The 22,509-nt window shown below is 39.8% G+C and overlaps 2 protein-coding genes across 3 annotated transcripts; one reads left to right on the top strand and one right to left on the bottom strand.

Annotated features, from left to right (window-relative positions):
• The first annotated feature begins 672 nt into the window (after window positions 1-672).
• On the top strand, window positions 673-13,156 carry LOC146630643 (stromal interaction molecule 2-like). Of its 2 annotated transcripts, none has more exons than XM_085357014.1 (12): window positions 673-1,317; window positions 4,047-4,177; window positions 5,016-5,127; window positions 5,210-5,321; window positions 5,635-5,750; window positions 6,609-6,786; window positions 6,897-7,074; window positions 7,209-7,370; window positions 7,460-7,560; window positions 7,654-7,907; window positions 8,692-8,881; window positions 9,038-13,156. In XM_085357014.1, exons 1-12 carry the CDS (start codon window positions 1,224-1,226, stop codon window positions 10,500-10,502), a joined length of 3,093 nt encoding a protein of 1,030 aa, XP_085213140.1. In that variant the 5' UTR covers window positions 673-1,223; the 3' UTR covers window positions 10,503-13,156. The 2 variants fall into 2 exon arrangements, with proteins under 2 accessions (XP_085213140.1, XP_085213139.1); XM_085357013.1 differs by having other exon boundaries at window positions 673-1,344.
• Window positions 13,157-16,246: 3,090 nt separating this feature from the next.
• On the bottom strand, window positions 16,247-17,666 carry LOC146630642 (uncharacterized). Its single transcript, XM_085356591.1, has 5 exons — window positions 17,630-17,666; window positions 17,163-17,534; window positions 16,723-16,863; window positions 16,490-16,551; window positions 16,247-16,336 (listed from the first exon to the last, which is right to left on the bottom strand). Exons 1-5 carry the CDS (start codon window positions 17,664-17,666, stop codon window positions 16,247-16,249), a joined length of 702 nt encoding a protein of 233 aa, XP_085212717.1.
• Window positions 17,667-22,509: the final 4,843 nt, after the last annotated feature.

The raw sequence follows: 22,509 nt of genomic DNA, 5'->3' as shown, positions 1-22,509 counted from the left end.
CACTTCCTGCTGGGGCCTGCTTAGACACTATCCACTGAAGCATGCTACCCGGGATAGAGGTCAAATCTGTCTGACTTATTTTTAAACTGGGAGCCGTATTGCTGGAATGAAACCTGACACTTTGTTGCTGTTAATGTTTGTGTGTTTGGTGTGTATGCCTGTGTATCCGTGTGGTCTGCTTTGGTCCATCTCTCTTTATGCTTCTAGCAATGCTTTTACTTTAACAAGAGTGTGCATCTGAGCATGTAATAAATGGCATAGCTACATATAGACATCATTAATGAACAGCTGTGCAAACATTGGCAAAACCCTTTCAAATAGCTTGAAGAATTCCAATCACAGATACGACTCCCTCGCCCAGACAGTCAGGCGATGATATCAGGACAGCCAATCATTAGCTGATCTCAGGAAATACTTCCAATAGTGAGATCTATGGGATTTAATTGATCCTCATCCAAACATTAAGGGTTACACTCGACAGTGTACAGTGTATTATAGCGGTTGTCCCTACCTTAACGAAAAGGAAACTAACTCTGACCCCCATTTGTATGGCTGGGAAATATGTTAGGAAAACTAATTAAGAGGCCCCCATGCTGCAAATGGAGTGAGGGGGTGGAGTTCTGAGGAAGAACATGACATCTCTGGGAAAGGGCTGCAGGGAGAGAGAGGCCAGGGAACCTTTTGTACGACTAGTTGGATTATAAAAATCAGAAAACAGATCAACCACCATTTAAACTGCTGTGCCTTTAAGTTGTAACTGGATTGTTTAAAAAAAAAAAAAAAATTTGTATCTCACCCAGGACCATTTATTCTGATGATTATATCACACTGAATATGGATTTATTATATCTGAATCAGATGTTTTGATGTTGTTTTTGTCTTTTTCCTGGAATATCATGCGCAAGTTTGAAAAACTTTGATTAATCCTTTTTGTGTTTGAATTACGCTTCGATTACAACTTTTTTATATATCATTTTTACCCACCTAAACTTTACGTTTCAATCTGCACACCAGTGCCACTGCCAGATCTCTCCAGTGAACATCAGCAGCCTATCACATCTCCCTTCTGGATGTACCCATAATAGCAACGCAGATCGCTTAACACTTTTTCGCAGACTGTCGCTGGTGCCTCCGAAACGGGGGTTTGGTTATGTATACGTTCTTTATTCGTTTATTTTGAGAACTTTCTCAGCTTTGGACGACAACATTGCCATCCGTGTGAAATGTTCCCTCCGTCCCCGCTACTGCTCGTTTTCCCCGCTGCGCTCTTCTGGGCCGCACAAGTTGCCGGGGACCTCGAGGGTGTTACCATCCCCGGTGAGAGCGCAAGTTTCGACCCGGCGCGTATGTACTGAATGATGCATGGCGCCAACAAAAGAGAAAACACGAAAGAAATTAAAGCATGCCTAAGTATTTAAACTGGATCTTAAGTCTGCACTATCACTGTTGATGTTGCGTCGATTATAGCGGTAATAGTCGGCTGTTTGACACTTACACTTAAGGAAAGACTCATTTTTTAAAATTTAACCTGGAAATTTAACCTTGATCATTTATTTGTTTGTTTATTTTAAAAGAAAACCATCAGGTTATTAGAGCATCTGTTAGTAGAATTCCGTTTTGGGGTGTTTGTGCAACCTGCACGTGCTGCCAAAAATATATTTAGGAAACAGGAACTTTTTGTTTGTTGTTTTTGTTTATCTGTTAAAAACAAACAAACAAACACGTGTCCATTAATCGGGCACAAACTTGTTGCTGGGGTTAATAATAGCGTTCTGACAATTTAATCTAAATATACACGTGCCACAATGTGCTCCACTCTCTCAGGATTCCAGCAGCTTCCGCTCACCTGTGGAAAGTTTTTATGTGGAGGTCCTACAGGGACATCGTTAAACCCACACAATCCCCTGCGCACAAACTCACAGTTGTGTTTCCCATCGCTACAGAGGACATTTACGTCGACCTACAGCTATTTCCTGGAATCCTTTTCTACTCGTTGCTGCCCCAACCTTAACCCTGGCAGTAATTAATTCATTTTAATTGTTGTCCCTAAATATAAGTGATTCCTAACAGCACCACACATCAATTCTCACACAAAGTGAGCAGTAAAGGCACAAACACTGTTTTAGGTCCCTTTGTTTACACCACCTTGTGAGGCAGAAGAAGCTCCATCATCGAAGCAGCTTCTCCTTATTCTGGAATTCAAGTTTCATCAGCAAACGAGGGATAATATCTTTGCTTTTATAAAATATGTCGTTACTGTAGATTCTCCTGCCTGTGGTGATGATAAGAAGAACAAAAACATATAGCCTGTAACTGTCATAGATTTCTGTTATGACAGCAGCAAGTGAAACATCGGCTTACCAAATGTTCTGCTATAACATTTTAAATGAGTTTTCCCTCCTACTTATCATGAAAAGAGCACATCACTTGTGTTGAGTAGGAGATGCCTACATCATTCAAACAGTTAATAATCTGAAATCATTTTACTCCTACTTTCTGCTGTTCTTCCTTACTTGAGAAACCTTCTGAAAACATACCCTGTGTTTATGTATCTGTGTATGTTTTAAGATAATCTTGCACAGGAAGAAAACATATGGCTCGTGTGGTTGTAACTGTCTAAAAATGCAAAAATTCCCAGAGGATTTGCTTCATATTAAAAAACACAACAAGAACCTTCAGAGATAAATGCCGATATTTTTGTAAGAAGATTAAGGGCAGGATGCAGCGAAATGGGAATCCTCTGTTTGTTTGTTTGTTTTTTCCATAGAAGTCTCTCTCCCTCTTGCTTTCTCCCCTCTCTCTCTCTTTACTCATGGATTATTTCTTCATTACATTTTTGGCACAGAGTGGTTAGCATCACTGGAGGTGGCTCGAGGTGGGCTCAGCTAGCAGACCTTTGACTCTCAGCCTCTTGCCCCTTGAAACACTCAGACTTGAGAGGCACTGAGACGAAAATGGGCTGTGACTCAGCAAACTGACAGATGACGGAAAGCTATGCGTCATCTTCTAATGCATCAGTGTACTTGTACTCAAGCCAGGAACTCACTGTACGATTTAAACCAAATTACAACGGTCGATTTGATCATAATGAGTCGTCATTATGATTCAATGAAATGTATTTCCTGCACATTTTCTCATAGTGTGTTGCTTCATGGAGTGAAGGCTTGATCCTAAAACCTTATTTGTTTGCTAAAATTTGTGAAAGCTGTTTTAAGCCCATTTAACTCTAATAAATTCATTCAGAAAACTGGAACTTTAGACTTTGGGTAGTTTCCTAATGTCATAAAAAAGTACTAAAAGTACCAAAAAAGAATTTGAGTACAGTATTTATGAAATTATTTATATTAGAAACACCACATAACGATTAAATTCAATGCTTCTTGACATTGAATGCAGCCAGTGAAATAACCACCTCCGCAGTCTGTTTAACTAATAAGTAGATTTTAAAGGGAAACTGTTAACTCTCAGCTAATGTATTGTACTGACTGGGCACTTGGTTTAATTTCCATTTTGTCTTCCATTTTATTCTAATTTATCTGGGTTGAAATGGTGTTGCTTTTACTTTGGTTTTATTTTAATAGGTTGATAGGATTGTATTTTAAGTATATTGTTAGGAAAAAAGGGATACATACACAAAACAAAGCAAACATTAAGAGTGAAAAGGATGCAAGTAATGTACCTCCCTAGAATCAGACAGAGGACACTGAGATTTATTGTACTTTACTTCGGGACTCTTAACCATTTTTAAACAGAACAGTGTAATTCCCAGCGGATGAACATGCAATTTAGAATTGCTATTACATGGGATTTTTTTTTTTTTGAGATATAGTGATAACTACCAAATGCACAAAGGAGACAGTAAGATATCCCAGGCTCTCCATGTTGATCTTGTGGACATTATAGATGATGCTATGTGAGCCAAAATAATGAAAAGCTCTTATAGATCATCTTAAATAACGATGTAAAGTTGGCAAATTAAAGTTCTTTTGGAATAAACTGAGCAAAAATAATGAGATGTATTATTATTGCCTTTCCCACCCATGCAGACCCCTGCGCCGTAGTGTCTCCACCATGCATGAGCGAGGCTGATCGCTTCAGCTTGGAGGCCCTTCGGAGCATCCATCAGATGATGGATGATGACCAAGATGGGGGGATTGAGGTGGAAGAGAGTGTGGAGGTAGACACCTTGCTCTTCATGAAATATGTAACCCATTTTCTTATTTTATTTATTTATTGAATTATTTTACTTAATCCCTGTGCTTGTATGTTTTTGCATGATTGATGCACATAGTGTTTAGCAGTGCAACAACAGGTGTCATCACTGCTGCTAGAGTCAAATGCTCCTTCAAGGATAGCAGTATAACTTTGCCTTTGGCTCAGTGACAAAAATTGGTTTGCACAAATAGAAAACCGTTACACTGGTGACCTTTGTAGTCATTCGTAACAGTAAGCAGTGTGTCATGACAATTTTTTCCCCCCTGAGATTTCTTTGAATGGTAAACTTCCTCAACGTTAATATGCTGCTATACTGTTTGTATGTGCGTCAGGTAATCAACCTAGACTTCTCTAATGCCTTTGCCTTCCAGAATGCAGCTCAGGGATACAGTATCCAGGGGCTCAGGTTGCAGTTACCATAGAGATGTCAGAGGAGGGGTCTGGGCTCATCAAAGTCCCAAAATTCCTCTAGCCATCATATGAAGCCTTCGTCTAGAGCCAAACACACATTCCAAGACAGCACCAACACACACACGCAATCCCTGAAGTTTGCAACACACACTTATGGTTCTGCAACCATTCTAAATAAATGCAAACTAAAAACAACCGCTCCTTATTCCTAGATTGAAATCTAAGCACATGACTCACACCAGCACTCACTCTATTTATCCTGGACATAAAGTTCAAACAATATGATGTCCTTGTGACACTTATCTTCGCATTTTAGTGTTGTACCTCATAATAAAATTTTAAAAAGTCCTATTTTCACTCTGTTGTACTGTTTTTCTCCAATGTCGCAGTTCATTATTGAAGACATGAAGCAGCAACAGACTAACAAACACAGCAACCTGCACAGAGAAGACCAGCACATCACAGTTGAGGAGCTCTGGAGAAGCTGGAAGTCATCCGAAGGTATCCGGGTGTAACAGAGTGTGTGTGTGTGTTTGTGTCCAGTATCATGTTTTATCTGAAACTTGATCTTGTTTTGTTTTAGTACATAATTGGACTCAGGATGACGTGCTCCGCTGGCTGAAGGATTTTGTTGAATTGCCACAGTATGAGAGAAATTTTAAAGAGTTTAAGGTCAATGGAAACACACTCCCCAGGTGAGAATAACTGAAGAGGGTGTACAGGCAATTCGCCACATAAACAAGTTGGTCTTCTAGAAACTATATTCTCAGATTAAGTTTTGAAGGAACCACATTCTCTCCCGTTTGTTTGATTCACAGTGATATCTGTAGTCAACATGTGTCGCCATTGTTCTTCTTCTTTTGCTACTGTTAACTCTCTTCTGGCAACCATACATATGTTATACAAGGCAGGGCTCGTCACCCTGGAAACCCTAAAAACACACATGTATGCATATTTTGGTAATCCCAAATAAGCCATTAAAATAAAAACCATAAAATCCATTTGTAGGATTGCAGCTAATGAGCCTTCATTCCTGAGTGGCCAGCTAAGAGTTCAGGACCAGAGAGACAAACAGAAGCTCACCATCAAAGCTCTGGATGTTGTTCTGTTCGGACCACCTACACGTAAGAAGAAATCCTCACTTTATTCCCTCAGACAGTAGCTTTGATGTCTTTGAAGCAGGAAAGATACATTCATGTCCTGTTGCCATTCTTTTCATTGCATAACTACTTTTGTATTACTCTTCCTCTTAACCTTTAATCTAAAATCAGCATTAAATGATGGATTAGGCAGCAAAGTTGCTAAATCGGTTTACATTTAAGGCCTTTCGTTTCAACTTACTTAATGTTCATATCGTTATTTCAAAACACAGCTGCACGTCTCTTAGCTGGTACTAGAAATTATGCCCACATCACATCAGTTTTAGCCAACTTACATTGGCTCCCTGTTGAATATCGCATCAATTTCCAAATTCTCTTGCTTACCTTTTAATTTACCTTAAATTTTAAACAATTTGGCTTCCAGCTATCTATGCGAACTCCTCCATTTGTCTATCCCTAATAAGGCGCTTAGATCTTCCAATCATATGGTCCTGACGCAACCGAGGTCTCGTCTGAAGTCCAGAGGTGATCAGGCCTTTGCTGTCATAGCTGCCAGACTCTGGAATAACCTCCCTCCTTATATTCGTTCCTCAGAGTCCAATCTTTTAAATTGCGTCTTATTATTATCACTTATTATTTTAGTCTAGCTTTTGATTCAAATTAGTATGCTATTTTGTGGCTAGTTATGTGGGGTTTTTTTTTACCCATATTGTTCATATTGTATCCTGCCCTCCTTTTAACTGTTTCTTTTATTCTGTCTTATGCTATTGCCCTGACTGAGTGTGAAGCACTTTGCTCAACTTTGTTGTATTATTATGTGCTATAGAAATACATTTTGATGTGATTATTATTTAAAGCGATCTGATGTCCATTCAATCATAGGGCCCCCTCATAACTACATGAAAGACCTGCTGCTCATTGTGTCAGTTGTGATGGGAGTCGGCGGCTGCTGGTTTGCCCAGGCTCAGAACAAAGCCAGCAAAGTCCACATATCTAAAATGATGAAAGATTTAGAAAGTCTCCAGAGGGCTGAACAGAGCCTCATAGAACTACAAGAACAGTAAGAACTGTGATTTTTTTTTCTTCTCTCTGTCAGTCTCTTAGCTACTGTAAGTTACCGGATTGCCTTTGCTTTGTGTGATTGAACTAAACACGCTTTGATTTACTCAGACTGGAGCGAGCCCAGGAAGAAAAGCGTAATGTGGCAGAAGAAAAACAGAGCCTAGAGGAGAAGATGAGAGATGAGATCATGGGGGCACAGGAAGAGGCTCATCGTCTGCATGAGCTGAGGCAGGGAGCTGTTAGTGAGCTGAGCCGCCTCAGATATGCAGAGGAGGAGCTGGAACAGGTAGAAATGCTGCAGCGAGAGCAAGCAGCTTCACAAATGCAAGACACTCATCATCCTAGTTTGTCAGGCCTGAAGATTTTACCCTAAATTATTTTCTGCATACTGATGATTTTTAACATTTGCCACCTCTTCAGGTCCGTGGAGCGCTGAAGCAGGCCGAGAAGGACATGCAAGCCAGCTGGTCTGTCACAGAGGTGCTTCAGCAGTGGCTGCAGCTGACACATGAGGTAGAGGTGCAGTACTACAATGTTAAAAAGCAGAGTGCAGAACTACAGCTTGCCACTGCCAAGGAGGAGGTAATGCATAGCAACATAAGAGTAATAATGCTTATAGTGACTATCCTTCATATGTAAGTGCCCAGACTCATATGTATGCTTTTTTCTAGGCAGAGAAGATTAAGAAGAAGAGAAACTCTGTGCTGGGGACACTCCACGTGGCCCACAGCTCCTCTCTAGACCAAGTAGACCACAAGATTTTGGAGGCCAAGTGAGTCACAAAGTTACCTCTGTGCAGGTATTTGTGTCTGTCAATATAAAGATTCAACAAATTACATCACAAAGCTTTTTGGATCTCTTAAAGGAATGCCTTGTCTGAAGTAACAGCCTGCCTGCGGGAGCGTCTTCATCGCTGGCAACATATTGAGCTCCTCTGTGGGTTTCCCATCATCAGGAATCCGGGTTTAGCAAAACTCACTGCTCAACTCTACTCCGACTCAATTGCCCTGGGGTTGCCTAGAGTGTGCCAGTCATCTTGTTCGTGCCACAGCTCCATTCATGGCTCCATAGAGGATCTTTTAGATGAGCCTACCTCTCCTATTTTACCTCAGATACCAGGTAAGAAACAGGAAGTAGGAGCTTTTAAGGCTTTAGTTGAGTCCTTGTTATTGTCAGTGTCACACAGCGTTAGATTTGATTGGAATCTGGAACGTGATATGTGATTTGCACACTTCCAATCAATGCATTCAGAAGTATGCAAATAGGCGTTGAATTTAATATTTCGCATTAAGTTATTTGGTTTGTATTGCCTGCAAATATGAGTTTAATAACAACCTGATATATGACAAAACTATCCTCTGTCTCAAAAAATATTCCAATATTAAATGGATCCCAGTTACAGCACATTTAAAACTTTTTAGAATGAAAGATAAATAACTCTAGTAACTGAATTTGTGATCAGAATCAAAGTACAATAGTGTATGCAGTGTTCAACCTCAAAACTCTGAAATATTTCCAAAGTGAAGGATTTGTTAAGTAGCTGATAAGTTTGTGTTTTGCTAAGAATACACAAACTCATTGACTGAAAAAGAAAAACAAGCACTCATAACAGAGCTCAGATTCCTTCCTTAATAACGCTTCACAAATAACAGAAATACTAAAGAGGTAAAAGAAATTGTTAACTATATTGTTAATGGGTGTTATTAGTATACGTACACATATATGTATATACCATCCTTGTTCCTACATCACCAAACTTCTCTAACCGTACGTTTACTGCAGCTTCACAGACAAAGTTTAATTAGTAGTGTTCTGGAATGAAAATTAGGGTACATATTAATTTCTGCTCTTACAGGATCTGCTCTGCATAAATTCTTCATTTTTAATAATTGTTTCTCACCAGTTGCAGTTGCACCACTTAAACGGTCTCCTCGAGCACGGGTATCCATACGTCGGTCACGTCGCTCAGGGATCATTCCTCAACCATCAGCCACCATGATCTCCCCAGACCCTGACCTTCTTATCCCCATCCGAACTCCCTACTCTTCCTATGACGAGGAAGAGGAACATTTTCGAAAAACACTAAAAAAACAGTATGTCTGCCTTTTCCCAACTTTTAAAAATGCACTTGCTGTGCATTTTTAAACCACTTTCTTATCCTACCTTTATACCAGCCTTAGCTGTCCTTTGATTTTTTTTCCTTTCCTGTTTTCTTTGCTTATGCTTCCTTTCCTTTCTCTCACTAATAGAGATTCCCAAGAAAGGTTCTCAGATTCAGAGTATATGACTTCTCCTCCTCTCAGCAAACTGTTCCCTAGTTCTGCTGTTGACATCTCCTCTCGAAAGCTCTATCACGATGACACTGAGCTGCTTGCTGAGAGCCCTGTTACAAAAACTTTAACTAAAGAAGTAGAGGCTCTTGTTGAATCGCCACCTCACAAAATGTCAGTGGAAGACCTTGAAACTTCTGTTGATATTGCCTGTAGCAAGATGGTTAGAGACAAAACCTTGGATACTTCATTGGAAACATCTTCTTTAAAAATGTCTGCAGAAGAGTCATGTATAGATTCAACATCAAGGAAGATGTCACGCAACAGGACTGGACTTTCCACTGATGTTGCGCTTAAAAAGGGAATTTCAAATGAGACAGATGCAGAGTTTTCACCCAGGAAAGTAGAGAAGGACACAGTGGGGGATTTGACAGAAGTTCCCTCAAAGAATACATTCAGAGAAAGAAGTGATTTGGGAATAGATGTGAGGAAGATGATATGGGATGAAGTAGAAGCATCAGCGGATCTAGCAAAAAGGAAGATATCAAAAGATATGATGGGCTCTTCAACTGACACTTCCTCAGGAAAGATGACAAGGGATGATCCTGAGCATCTATTTGACTCCAGAAGGATTACTAGAGATTCAATGGGAGTTTCCCAAGACACAGGTTCCAGGAAACATGCGTTCCATAAAGGGGAAAATCAATTTGATTCCTCTGTGAGGGGATCAGCAAAAGACAAAATAGTTGAGACAACCAGAATACCAACAAGAAAAATATCTAGAGATGAGCTGGAGTATTATACAGATGTTGCTTCAATGAAGATACTGCCCAGAGAGAGACTCGAAGCACTTGTGGACACCTCATCCTCTACAGAGATGCAAGAGTTTTGTTTAGAGCCATCAACAAGTAAAGGTTTACTGAGAAATGAACTTGAAATGTCTGCTGGTTCTCTCAGAAGGAGAATGCCAAGAATGCCGAGAGAGGATGCTGAAAGCACCATAGACACTCCTACTGGAAAAATCTCTTGGGATAGAGTTGATATCCCAAGGGAAATGCCTAAACAATTCATCTTGAGGGAAGAGTTATCAGAATCAAGTTCATTGGCAGCTCACAATGTGCAGCCTGATCTCATGTTAACTTCCCAGGTGCCATGGAAGTCTTCATCAGACTTTTTTACTGTTGGGCCACTGAGCCAGCTCGTTTATGATGGAATCCTTGAAAAATCATGCAGCTCCGTGTCTTCAGCAACAAACCTCTCTGCTGGCAGGCTGCGAGCAGAGATGGAGCCACCTCTGCCAAAACCAAGGGTTGTCCTTCCTGCTCCCTCATTGCCTTCGGAGGCCGCAGATGACAAGAACAAGGAAAAGGAAAAGAGCAAGAAACCTTTAAAGCTCAAAAATCTCTTTAAAAAGAAAAATGAGTCGAGTCCAGAGAAGCTTTAAGGTGCTCTTCGGAAACTCTGGCAATCAGCTGATTTTTTTCTTTCTTTCTTTTGAACATTTTATAGAAACTGAGTTTCGAATTGTCTTTGATGACATTCAGTAGTCAAGGTTTTACAAACCTTTTAGCTCAAGGGGTTCAACTATAGTGTTGCATTAGTTGTTAAGGAACTGGAGTCATTATATTATTATACACGCTATCCCAATTTTAGGGGTAATCAAAAATAGTTAAGGTTAAAGTTAAGATTAAGTTAAGGGCTGTTTTTAATCCTTGGATGAAAGTCCTTTTTAGTTAATGAAATGTAAAACACATGGATTTCACCAAATTTTACATTTAATCTTTTGAGATGCCCTGCCAAGCATTTACTGCAACCACCTTAGGTTTCTTTATATGTTTTCTGAAGCTGTATATCGGACATGTATCCAGTTAATCTTGACCATCTTGTTTATAGAATAGCGGTTATATCTTAAAAGAAGATTCAAAGCCAACCCCATCTTCTTTTATCTAAACTCCTACAGAGTCAAAATGACAAAAAGCAAACTAACTAGTAATTGGTTTTACTTTCTATACTAAGTCTTATATACACATGGTTGATATAGTAGTTTAGTTTTTTTTTTATAGTTATGTGTGGTTGAAGGATTAAAAGTTTTAACAGATGCTTCTTTCCAGTATGACAGTGGCAATTCTTAAATTCATTTTAAAGATTAGAAACTCAATCAAAACTGTTTAATACAGTGCTAAAGTTAACACATTCTTGTGCAAAAGAAACTGAGTTAAACTTTGTGATGTCCGAATTAAATTTACCTTCCTAAACTTATCCAAATTGACTAGTTAGAAATTTTTGGGAAATTTTCAGTACAGCTGCATAATGTACATATATATCAACATTAAAGGACAATTTAAAGGAACTGGAATTGAATTTTGTGTAGGGTTTAGGGGGTTAGGGTTAAACTCCATGCTTTTAAATGAACATTAAAATAGAGACAGTTTTTATTTACCTATTTAATTTTTTTTTTTTTAATTTTAATTACCACAGCAATTGTTAGAGTCCTTAAACACGTTTGACGGCTGAATAGCTCTAAAAATATGCAGCACAATAAAGAATCATTTATTATACAACAAATATTTGTAATAGTTTCATACTATATTTTTTCATAGATGGTTCAGTATTATTTTCTTTAGCCCCTTTGCAATTAAATGGCATTTACAGTCGCCATCAGCACTTTTGATGTGTGGTTAAACAACGGCCTTCAGATAGATTTAAACAAAGTAGACAAAATGATTCTCTGATGCACTGTCGCAAATGAAACTGCTGACTGTTTGCACTGCTAATATGGAGGATTTTTGATTACTTCTGTGTTAGGCAGAAAGTAGTCGTAGATAGAAAGTAGAAAGTAGATAAGTGAGTAGCAAGATTTGAAATGGATCAGGATTCACAAAGTAGATAATCATAGTTTTTATTCTTTAAGAATTCTCCCTATTTTTTTTGTTTGTTAGTTTTGCTTTGATAACTTACAAGCATAGAGATTAGTTTATTTTTTGTAAAACAACAAATGTAAAATTTTTTTATTATAGCTGTCTTAGTTTCTGAAATTAATGTATTAAGAATCACATATTTAATTTCTAAATTGTTTATGTTATTGAATGATTAAAGCTCATTAATTGTTTTCAGGCATTAAATCATTTTCTTGTTTTAACTTAGTTTTTTTATTTAAGCGCTTCAAATATGAAGATTTTTCTTCAATAATTAAGTATTTTTATACCAGTTGTAATCAGAGGTGCAGTGCTGCTGAGTGCAAAGGAACAACACTGCTACACTATTTTTCCAACTGAGGAAATAAAATATTCGCAGTTGGATTAATTAGTTGAAATTCGGTCTAATTCTTGCAAGAAAGCCATTAATAGCAAAATGAGTGGTCACAGCTGTCATCATAATATTTAGAGCCAGATTTGGCAATGGTGTGCAACAGTACAAAACCCTCTTTTTGCATCAGAAAGCTACCTGATGATGCATTCACAAAAATGCAAACAGTACACTAATTAACATATGCCATGAGCAGTCCAAAGTACTGGCTCAAAGTGAGCAGATCTGATGAAGGGGGTCAGTGATGTCATAAGAAAAATAATAATCTATAAGTTGAGGTTTTACACATGTGTTTCTCTCTGAAAACTGTGAAATGAAAATAAATAACAGGAGGCTGAATGAGAAACAATATGTTTATGATATAAGAGATAACTCTTCTGAAATTTCTAGGGACTGTGTTAGGTCCTGATGACTAAGATTCAGGTAGAATGTATCAAGAGGGGTGCATTATTATTATCATGTGAGCAACAGCTGACCTGTTCATGTATAGAAGAACAACAAAAATGTATTTACCACCAGAACCCGAGGGACAAATAACTCAGATTGATGCTACAACAAAGAGAACTGCACTTTTGCTTGTAAGTTGTTTCAGTGTCAAGTACCATGAGTGTAAAATGTTTTCCCCTGTGTTAGAAAAGAAAAACTGATTAACTGTGTCATGAATAAATGGGCTGTTATTTACTGATTTATATGAAATTGATGATAACTCAGGTTACAAAATTGGTAAAATTTAAAAATGCTGTCCATTGTGTTAAAATAAAATCCTGAAAATAACTACAGCATCTTAAATGTGTCATTTGTGAAAAAAAAAGACTTCCAAATTGCAGAATATTGGTTATCCCCACTTGCATAATAAGCAGACCTGCCTGTGAACTGCACTTCCTTGATGTCAAGAAGAAAATCACAGATATGAACTTTTTGGAAGCAGACAATGACCTCCTAATTTTTATTTTTAGTGTTTAGTTTTTTGAAAACTAAGTGTTTCGGAATAGCCAACAAGACTTCTGTCTCCTGAATATTTTATTTAATTAAAATTCAACAGAATAATGTAAAGATCCTCAAGTTCCGTTTTGTGGTATCAAAGTATATCATGGTCAGGACACATCATGATTATAAAATGTTTAAACCTCTTAAAACCATTATTAAAAAGCTGTAATCTCTGGTTCCATGGAGAGCACTACATAAAAACAGTCAATTCTGTAACTGAAGTAACTGCAATGGCTCAAAAACACTACACTAAAATCACAGTTAGTGTAAAGATTGTCACTGCAGCAGCCATACTCCTCTTGCATTTGAGAGGAACCTACATACACAGTTACACGGAAACTCATTAATGATTTCCCTACAGTGCATTACAGATTCATTAAAATGAAGAATATATATCACGCAGTCATGATGCAAACTTCCAGCAATCATTTGAGGACAAGAAAACAATATAATTTAGCTTTGACTGTTGAGAGAAGTGTTTGTTAAGAAGTTTTTAGTTCATTACCTGTCATCTCCAATAGATGTCAGGATTGTCTAGGTCAGCATGTGATGCTTCTGCATGATGTTGAGGGATCAGAAACCCTCCCTCTCCCACTCCCCTCTTCCTTTTACTCAGTAAAACCTTCCAAACTTACTGCTCTTAATATTGTCTAATTCTAGCTTGTTTCATTAGATTAAGATTAATTTGACATGCTGCATTGTTCTTTCTGTCCACAAACTCTTACTCAAAGAGTAAACAGGTCAGATACTAAACTCACAAAAACAAAGTCATAAAAAACAGCAACTAAAAGAAGATACAAATGAAATATTAATAGTAGCAGACTGTATGGCATTTAGTTTTTACCTTTGTTAGGTGTAAGAGAGTGCATCTGTTAATATTTAATGACTGTTTTATTTTTTGGCATAGATGAGATCAGTGTCAAAGGAGAATATAGACCACACATGCATTATTTAGTTAGTAATTGACTATCATATATTGCATTAAAATAGCACAGACTTTCCTGAAGCTATTGTGCTAATTTTCCATGACTTTTAGTGTTAGTGTTATGTTCTGCAGGGTCAGGACCTACCTGCTCGCTCACCATAAAATATACACACTACTCACAGAAAAAGCTTAAGCTTTCCAGGTGGTGCAAAGCAGGAACCTTGTGCTGTGATATGATTATCATATTTCCTGTCCACCTGTAAAACTTTGTTGTTTTTTTTTAAAATATTGTTTTCAGAAATCTTTGTAAAGTATATTGCTTATTCAATATGCAAAAATTTATATATACACCACGTTCCAAATTATTATACAAATTGTGTTGAAGTGTCATAAAGATTAAATAAGTTGTTTTTCAATTAAGCCCATGGATGGAATAGTGTCTCAGGACTCTTTGCATCACTGAAATCAATCTCGGACACCTATGATCATTAGTTTGCCAGGTGAGCCCAATTAAAGGAAAAACTACTAAAGAAGGATGTTCCACATTATTAAGCAGACCACCATTTTCAAGCAATATAGGAAAGAAACATGATCTCTCTGCTGCTGAAAAGCGCGAAATAGTTGAATGCCTTGGACACGTAATGAAAAGCTTAGATATTTCACGAAAATTTAAGCGTGATCACCATAATGTTAAGAGATTTGTGGCTGAGTCAGAGCACAGATGGGCTTGTGCAGATAAAGGCACAATGATGAAGGTTTCTGCCAGACAAATACATCAGATTAAGAGAGCAGCTGCTAAAAGGCCATTACAAAGCAGCAAACACATATTTGAAGCTGCTGGTGCCTCTGGAGGTGTACAATCCTCCAGAGACTTGCAGTTGTGCATAAACCTTCTATTCGGCCACCCCTAACCAATGCTCACAAGCAGAAATGGCTGCAGTGGGCCCAGAACTCCATGAAGACTAATTTTCAAACAGTCTTGTTCACTGATGAGTGCAGTGCAAGCCTGGATGGTCCAGATGGACATGTTTTGAACTGGAATCACAGGGAGAGAGCTGGTCGGCCCCTTTAGGGTCCCTGAAGGTGTGAAAATGACCTCTGCAAAGTATGTGGAGTTTCTGACTGACCACTTTCTTCCATGGTAGAAACAGAAGAACTGTGCCTCTGCAACAAAACCATCTTCGTGCAAGTCAATGCACCATCTCATGCTATAAGGAATACCTCTGCATCATTGGCTGGTAAAAGGAGAGGAACTTATGGTGTGGTCCCCATTCTTCCCTGACTTCAATCCTATTGGGAACCTTTGGAACATCCTCAAGCAAAGAAATATGAGGGTGGGAAGCAGTTCACATCCAAACAGCAGCTCTGGGAGGCTATTCTGACATCCTGCAAAGACATTCAAGTAGACATTTTCCCAAAACGTACAAGTTCCATGGATGCAAGAATTGTAAAACTGCTATCAAATAAGGGGTCCTATGTTAATATGTAACTTGACCTGTTACGATGTTTTTGATTAAATAGCTTTTGATTTCAGTGAAATTGATCTACTAATGCTGCAAATTCAACAAATGACCATTTTCAATTCTCTACAACCTATTAAATCTTTTGAAACTCTGTGTTCGTAATTATTTGGAACAGTGGATTTTAAGTTTTTTATTTTTGAAAAACATACTGTTTTCATTGGGAGTTTTGTTCAGTAACATTTGAAATATACTCTATTGGTCGATGACTCGAAAATTATGCCAACTGTCATTTGAATTGACTATTTAGGAAAAACAGAGAAAAATATAATTTGCATAATAATTTGGAACGCGGTGTATATATATTTTTAATTAAGAAGTAGCCAAGAACATATATGACTGCAGGAATGATGACAAAAACACAGTGACAGAGTTACCAAAAATGAGAGATTGAAAAAAACAACGTGTACTTTTGATTGTAAACCTTACAAATATAACTTAAAGACAAAGCTAGTTATTTATTTCTTCTTTGTCATCTGAATGATGTGTTTGTGCGTCCTGAGACAGGAACACAACTGTTGTTAAACACAGATCTTCATCCTGAAAAACAATATAACATTTGTAATTAGTTAGTTAGTTTAGTTTTGCAATGCTAGTTTTCCATTTAACAAGCGTGTTAATATTAACGACCTGTGAATGTGACGCATAAGGTACAAAAGCACAAATCAAAATTATGAAGGGAACCTTGGTTACCATATTTTGCCTTGATTGTCGTTTGATACTCAATCTTTTCTGATGATGATGCGATTTTTTTTCTGCACAAATGAACACAACAGCAGTGTAATATTAAACAGATTAAAAGCATCTATCTATTGGGTTTGTGGAAAAAAATAACAAGTATGACTCTGCAAAATGACTGAATAAAACATTTCAAAAAAAAAAAAAAGCTATTATGCACAAAAATAGGAAAGATAGTAAGTATGTACCTGCTTTCTGACAAGTGTGATATACCAGAATAAAGGAGAATGAGGTGAGAATGGTAAAGGCTGGAGTGAACATCATCATCCATGACAGACGGGTTACACCAACATCCATGACACGCTGTTCTTGCACGATTAATGGTTTTCCTATAGTGACTAAAACATACATATTGTCACCTTAGGCCCAACAAACAAACAAAAAAGTAATATTGCATAATAACATTGAAACATGGTAATTTTGTAATAGTTTAAATCTTGCATATTTTCGATAAATGACAGACTTTGCTTTCTTTTCAACAGCAAATATTTTCCTATTTAATCTTAATACATACAAATGCAACCCACAGCATTTATTAAAAGAAAAAACTTACCTAAGCACCATAAGGAAACTTTTGTTGTGATTAGGTGCTATATAAATAAAACTGAATTGCATTGAATTCAATTACCTAATTTGAGTCTTCTTGTGGAATTTCCATATGTGTAAACAAATCTGCAGTCTTTATTTTCCCCATGCTGTTCTTCTGTTCCACAGTAGTAGAGACCTTCATCAGAATCAGTGATATTTAAAATCACAAGGTCTCGGGAATTAGAGGACTCATTCTTCACAAAGTGCAAATGAGACAAAGGTTCCAAAGGAAACCAAGACGCAGATTTGTACCGTAAAACAACAGTGTTATCATGAGAACACTTCCTGTACCATATTATATGTACTCCAATGGTCATTTTGCAGTCGCAATACAGAGTGATGTTGTCTCTAGGTTGGGCTGTCACTTCCAGTACTGATACAGAAATTCCATTTTGACTGCAGGAAACAACTCCTACAAAAAAATAGAATTATATGTAAATGTGACAAATAACATAAAACACTGAAAGTCTGTTGATTAAAAGATTGTGACTTCAATGCCAAAATTACCTAAAAGAACAAGAAGAATAACATGCAATTCATCCATTAGTGAAGACCATGGGGAGTTGAAAGACAGCCTCTGAAGCACACAGATATGATGTATGTACAGTTTTCCAGGAAATGTAGTTGATTGGCTAGTTACCAAGTGGTTTATATTGAGGCTGCTGTGCACAATGACTGTGGAGACTAGAGATGGACCGATCCGATATTACGTATCGGTATCGGTCCGATACTGACCTAAATTACTGGATCGGATATCGGAGAAAAATAAAAAATGTAATCCGATCCATTAAATATCACGAAAGCACCTCACAAAACTTGCAACACGCCGTAACTCACCTCAGAACGTTAGCACGTCGGAGCAGTATGCATCACGTGATAGAGCGGCTGTGGCATGCGGGACCTGTCGGTGGTCTGGATAGCATGTGGAGCTTCGCTAGCAACCCGGCATTTCATCTCCGACAAAGTTATCCCCGAGAGAAGTAAAGCAAGTGTGTAAGTCCATCTCTGAATGTTTGTAAAGCATTCCTGCGTTAAGCTTAACAAACGACTGCCTCTTCTTGCTGCTACTTCAATCATGAAACTGCTTAACGATCAGCTGATCGGCTTTTCTGTCGGGAGTACGTCTCTCTTGTTTGCTTTTGGCCCACTTTGCACCAGAAAGAGGAAACCAGCGGCTGAACAACAGCAGCACGTTTAAGCTCTATAAGCTGTTGTTAGAATTTATTTAATATTACTTTCTACTCGAGGATCTTTTTCTACCTAGCTGACGGCTGGTAACTGTGCAGGGGCGGATCTAGCAAAGTTTAGCCAGGGGGGCCGATAGGGCATTAACAGGGAAAAGGGGGCACAAAGACATACTTTTCTTTCTTATTCTCATTTAAAATGTCTAGCTTTTAATAAATAATTATCTGACAGCCAAAGTTTTAATTTGATGCAAAATGAATAGAAGTCCATTACTGTATATAGTAACTATTAAGTCTAATATATATATATATATATATACCCTAGTAAGCTATAGTACTTTTTCCTTTGTGAAGGTACCATCTGTGCAGTCTGCAATTTTGTTGAAGAAAGATGTTGAATCTATTTAATATTTCTTGAAAAATAATTGATTTCTGTGCATTTTTTTTTCCACACTGCATCAAATTAAGGTTGAATATGTCGATTAAGCATCATGAGGTGGAGCGTGAGGGGTGGTTCCCTATTTTTTATTTATTTATTTTTGTTGTTGCTGGGAGTTGGAACCCTATTAGTTAGGTTGCTTAATATATATGCTAAGTACTCTTTAAAATACCAGAATAGGGAGGATGGTGTAGGTTTAAGTTTATTAGATTGATCAGTATTGCTGAACTATGAAATATTTTTTTTGGATACAGGTATAACAGAATAGCTTTAGTGTAGTTGTTGTTTTAAACTTGAGTATGAACTTATACAAAATGCAGCAAGATATTTAAAAAACAGTTTTGTTGATTAAAAAACACTATATCGGATTCATATCGGTATCGGCAGATATCCAAATTTATGATATCGGTATCGGTATCGGACATAAAAAAGTGGTATCGTGCCATCTCTAGTGGAGACTGTGACTTTATAGTTAACAGCTAACATTAACTTAGTTAGTGGTACAGCCAGTGGCCTACATTGGCTATACCACATGGTAAATACATATATTTAACTGATTAGTTAAGAGGAGCACTTTTCTACTCTAATTGAGCACTCAAATAGCTTATATAACATGCATCATTCACTAAGTTCTTTCTATCTAACATTCAAATATTCTGTTGTCTGTGGTTTTAGCGGTTTTGTCATGTCAACAAACATATTTTAAGTGCAAAAAAGCAATGAGGCAACGCCTTCACTGACTGGGGGATAGGACAGGGAGAAAGAAAGAATGAACGAAAGAGAAGGAGAGAAAGACAAAATAGAGGGGAGAGAGACAAACAAACAAAAAAGAAAAAAACAAACAAAAAAACCAACTGGATCACCTGTCGAGAGAAGAAAAAAAAAACAGAAGAGAAAACAAATAAAAAAGAGCAACATAATAAATACAACAAAATCACAATAAACTAGCTAACAGTAGTTAACAGTAGGTACTAAATATTAAATGTTATTGTGCAGCACGCAAGATTGACTACCTTTCAGATAGCAGCCAAGAAAGTTGTAGTTTGTGTCTGTGAACACATGTGTGTACACCTGTGTGCACACCTGTGTGGATCAGCACGCTTGTATTCAAAAGGTTTCTCCATGTAATGATCTGCTAGGGAGTGTGGGGAGCCATAGCCCCATCCCCCAGGGCATGAAGCAGGTATGGAGGAGATCCAGGCCCCAGACATCCAAAGGGCCCAGAGTACGAGAACCCAAGGAGGACCACCAAAGGGGCAACCATGCCACCCTCCTGGGAAGAGCTGAGGAGAGCCCCAGACGAGGGGTCACCCAGCAGCCACGGAGCAGAGGCCAGAGGGGGTTGCAGTGACGTGCCCACGGGCTCTGCCGGCAGCCAGCTGTGCCAGAGAGGACCGAGCTCCAGGCCCAGAGGCCAGAGGCCTGAGGGCGCCCCACCCCCAAGAAGGGGCCCAGCCGGGCCACAGGCGCCAGGCCCCGCCAATCAGCCATACATACATGAGCTCCCAGCCCCAGCCCCAGACACCAAGAACCACCAACGCACCGACGTCTGAGGGCATCAGCCACCAGGGAATGTGGTGAGGGGAGATAGGCCTCCATACCTTGGAGAGCCTGAGATGTTCCCAGAGAGGTGGAGTCTAAGACCCGACCTGACATATAGACACAGACGAACAGGCGCACACAGACACAAACGTGTATTCCCTCCCCTATATACACATAAGCAAATATTCGGCACTCACCCAACGTGTACACAGACAGAAATAGACACTGTACACACAATCACACTCCCCAAACATACTCTATATCCCAGGTTCAGGTACCCTCGCCCCCAGAGGGGCAAACCATACCTAGACCCAGGAGATGTAACCGTTTTCCCTGGGGTGGAGGCAAGCAGACGGCCACCTTATCTGCAGTAGCAGGGAGGCCCCGCATCGCAGAGCCCAATCTGAGTGACGACCCCAAACCTCCCTCCGCTCGCTCATATGTAGTGCTGCTGTGTGTTGTACTAAAGTGCATTTAAAACACAGGAGGGCATGGTGCTTCCTGCCAGAGAGCAGCACGGCTCCTCCCGAAAACCCTCAGTGTCTATATGCATTTAAAATTGAGGGTTGGGCACCAGCGCCAGAGGTGGGTTTGAATACACAGACCATCCTCTGGATGCTGTATAACGTACCCACCCCCAAGGCTCTATATGTATGAGTAATGTGGATGTCTAGGTCGTGGAATAAAATTGGGGCACAGGCGGCCAGAAGGGGACAGAGGGGGAGTGCTTCCCCTGCACCCTGGTGACACACCTGCAACCCAAGCCCTGCATGTGTGGGTGGGTGTGGTGGAGCGGGAAGAGGGAGGCAGCTGAGGATGGGGAGGGAAAAAAGGAAGGGGCATGTGGCCCCTCCTTGGGGCCAGCTCCCCCACTGACCCCAGTAGGCACCCCCACACCCTGGAACCCACCAGGGCAAGGGGCCCCCCAGGCCCATCTGGACCGGGACCCACAGCAGCAGTACCGCCCAGCCCCACAGAGTCCGGGGCAGCCCACCCGACTCCACCGCAGAGAAAACTGCACCCACCCCATCATCCACTCATCTCCCAGACTACACAAGACAATAGACACCCAGGTTGAGTTCATTCTCCACCTCTCCAATATCTCTCCCCCACCTGCAGAGTGAGCTCCTGGAGAGAGGAGACCACCTGTATAGATGTAACAGCCTCCTCACCGGTTGAAGAACCCTCCAGTTGGGCCAATGCACTAGAGGTCCCCCGCACCAGGGCTGAGTCCCCATGCACCCAACCGCCCACCCACAACCCTGGCGACACAATAACCAGGATCCAGACCCCCAAGCCCCCACGCCCGTCCCGGACCCACCCAGAGGCAACCAGGCCAGTAACCAACGTCCGCTAGCACAGACCCTCCCCCATCTACGCTGTACGCAGCCACAAGGAAAACACCATCTAAGAGCCACCAGAGCCCCTAACCAGGTCATGGCAACAACCCCCGGGTTAGGCCCTCCAGGGAAAACGTCCCTAGGGAATCCCCAGACGCCCTAAGCCTGTCCCTACCCCCATATCAACCACAATAGCGAAGGCAGGACCAAACCATGACCCCCCCCCCCCCCCCACCCCCACTAGGCGATGAAGGCGATCAAAAGAGCCCAGAGGGATTGATCAAATGTGGTGGCAGAGGCTGTATCAAGACTAATGTGATGTATTAGATAGCTTTTAAATTGTTTAGAATTAAGGGCCGATCGTGGCTCAAGAGTTAGCAGTTCGTCTTGTAATCGGAAGGTTGCCGGTTCGAGCCCCGGCTCGGACAGTCGCGGTTGTTGCGTCCTTGGGCAAGACACTTTGCCTACTGGTGAGGGGCTGATAGTGCAATATGAAAGCCTTGCTTCTGTCAGTCTGCCCCAGGGCAGCTGTGGCTACAACTGTAGCTTGCCTCCACCAGTGTGTGCGAGTGAATGAATAGTAGAATTGAAAAGCACTATATAAATTAAGATTAGTTTTATTTTTCCAGGTAATGAGGATTGTGGGCTGTGTTTATTTCTGTAGTGACCTCATCCAAGTTGCCCAGCAAGCACACTAAAGGGGAGGCTGGAATGTTACATTTCAGACACTTTGATAAGTCTTCACATATCTCGCGCCAAAACTTCTGAACTGGTGGACAGAACCAAAGAGCGTGGATTATCCGGTGCATTGCCTTCATAGTGTGAGCAGTTGTTGCAAGACGTAAAGCCCATCTTGAACATCCTATGACAAATATAGTGCAC

Source organism: Diplotaxodon limnothrissa, linkage group LG6 (genome assembly GCF_057381915.1).
Source record: "Diplotaxodon limnothrissa isolate DT_005_m linkage group LG6, D_limnothrissa_male_GT1.1, whole genome shotgun sequence".
NCBI classification, from domain to species: domain Eukaryota; kingdom Metazoa; phylum Chordata; class Actinopteri; order Cichliformes; family Cichlidae; genus Diplotaxodon; species Diplotaxodon limnothrissa.
This window is presented reverse-complemented; position numbering and strand designations above follow the sequence as displayed.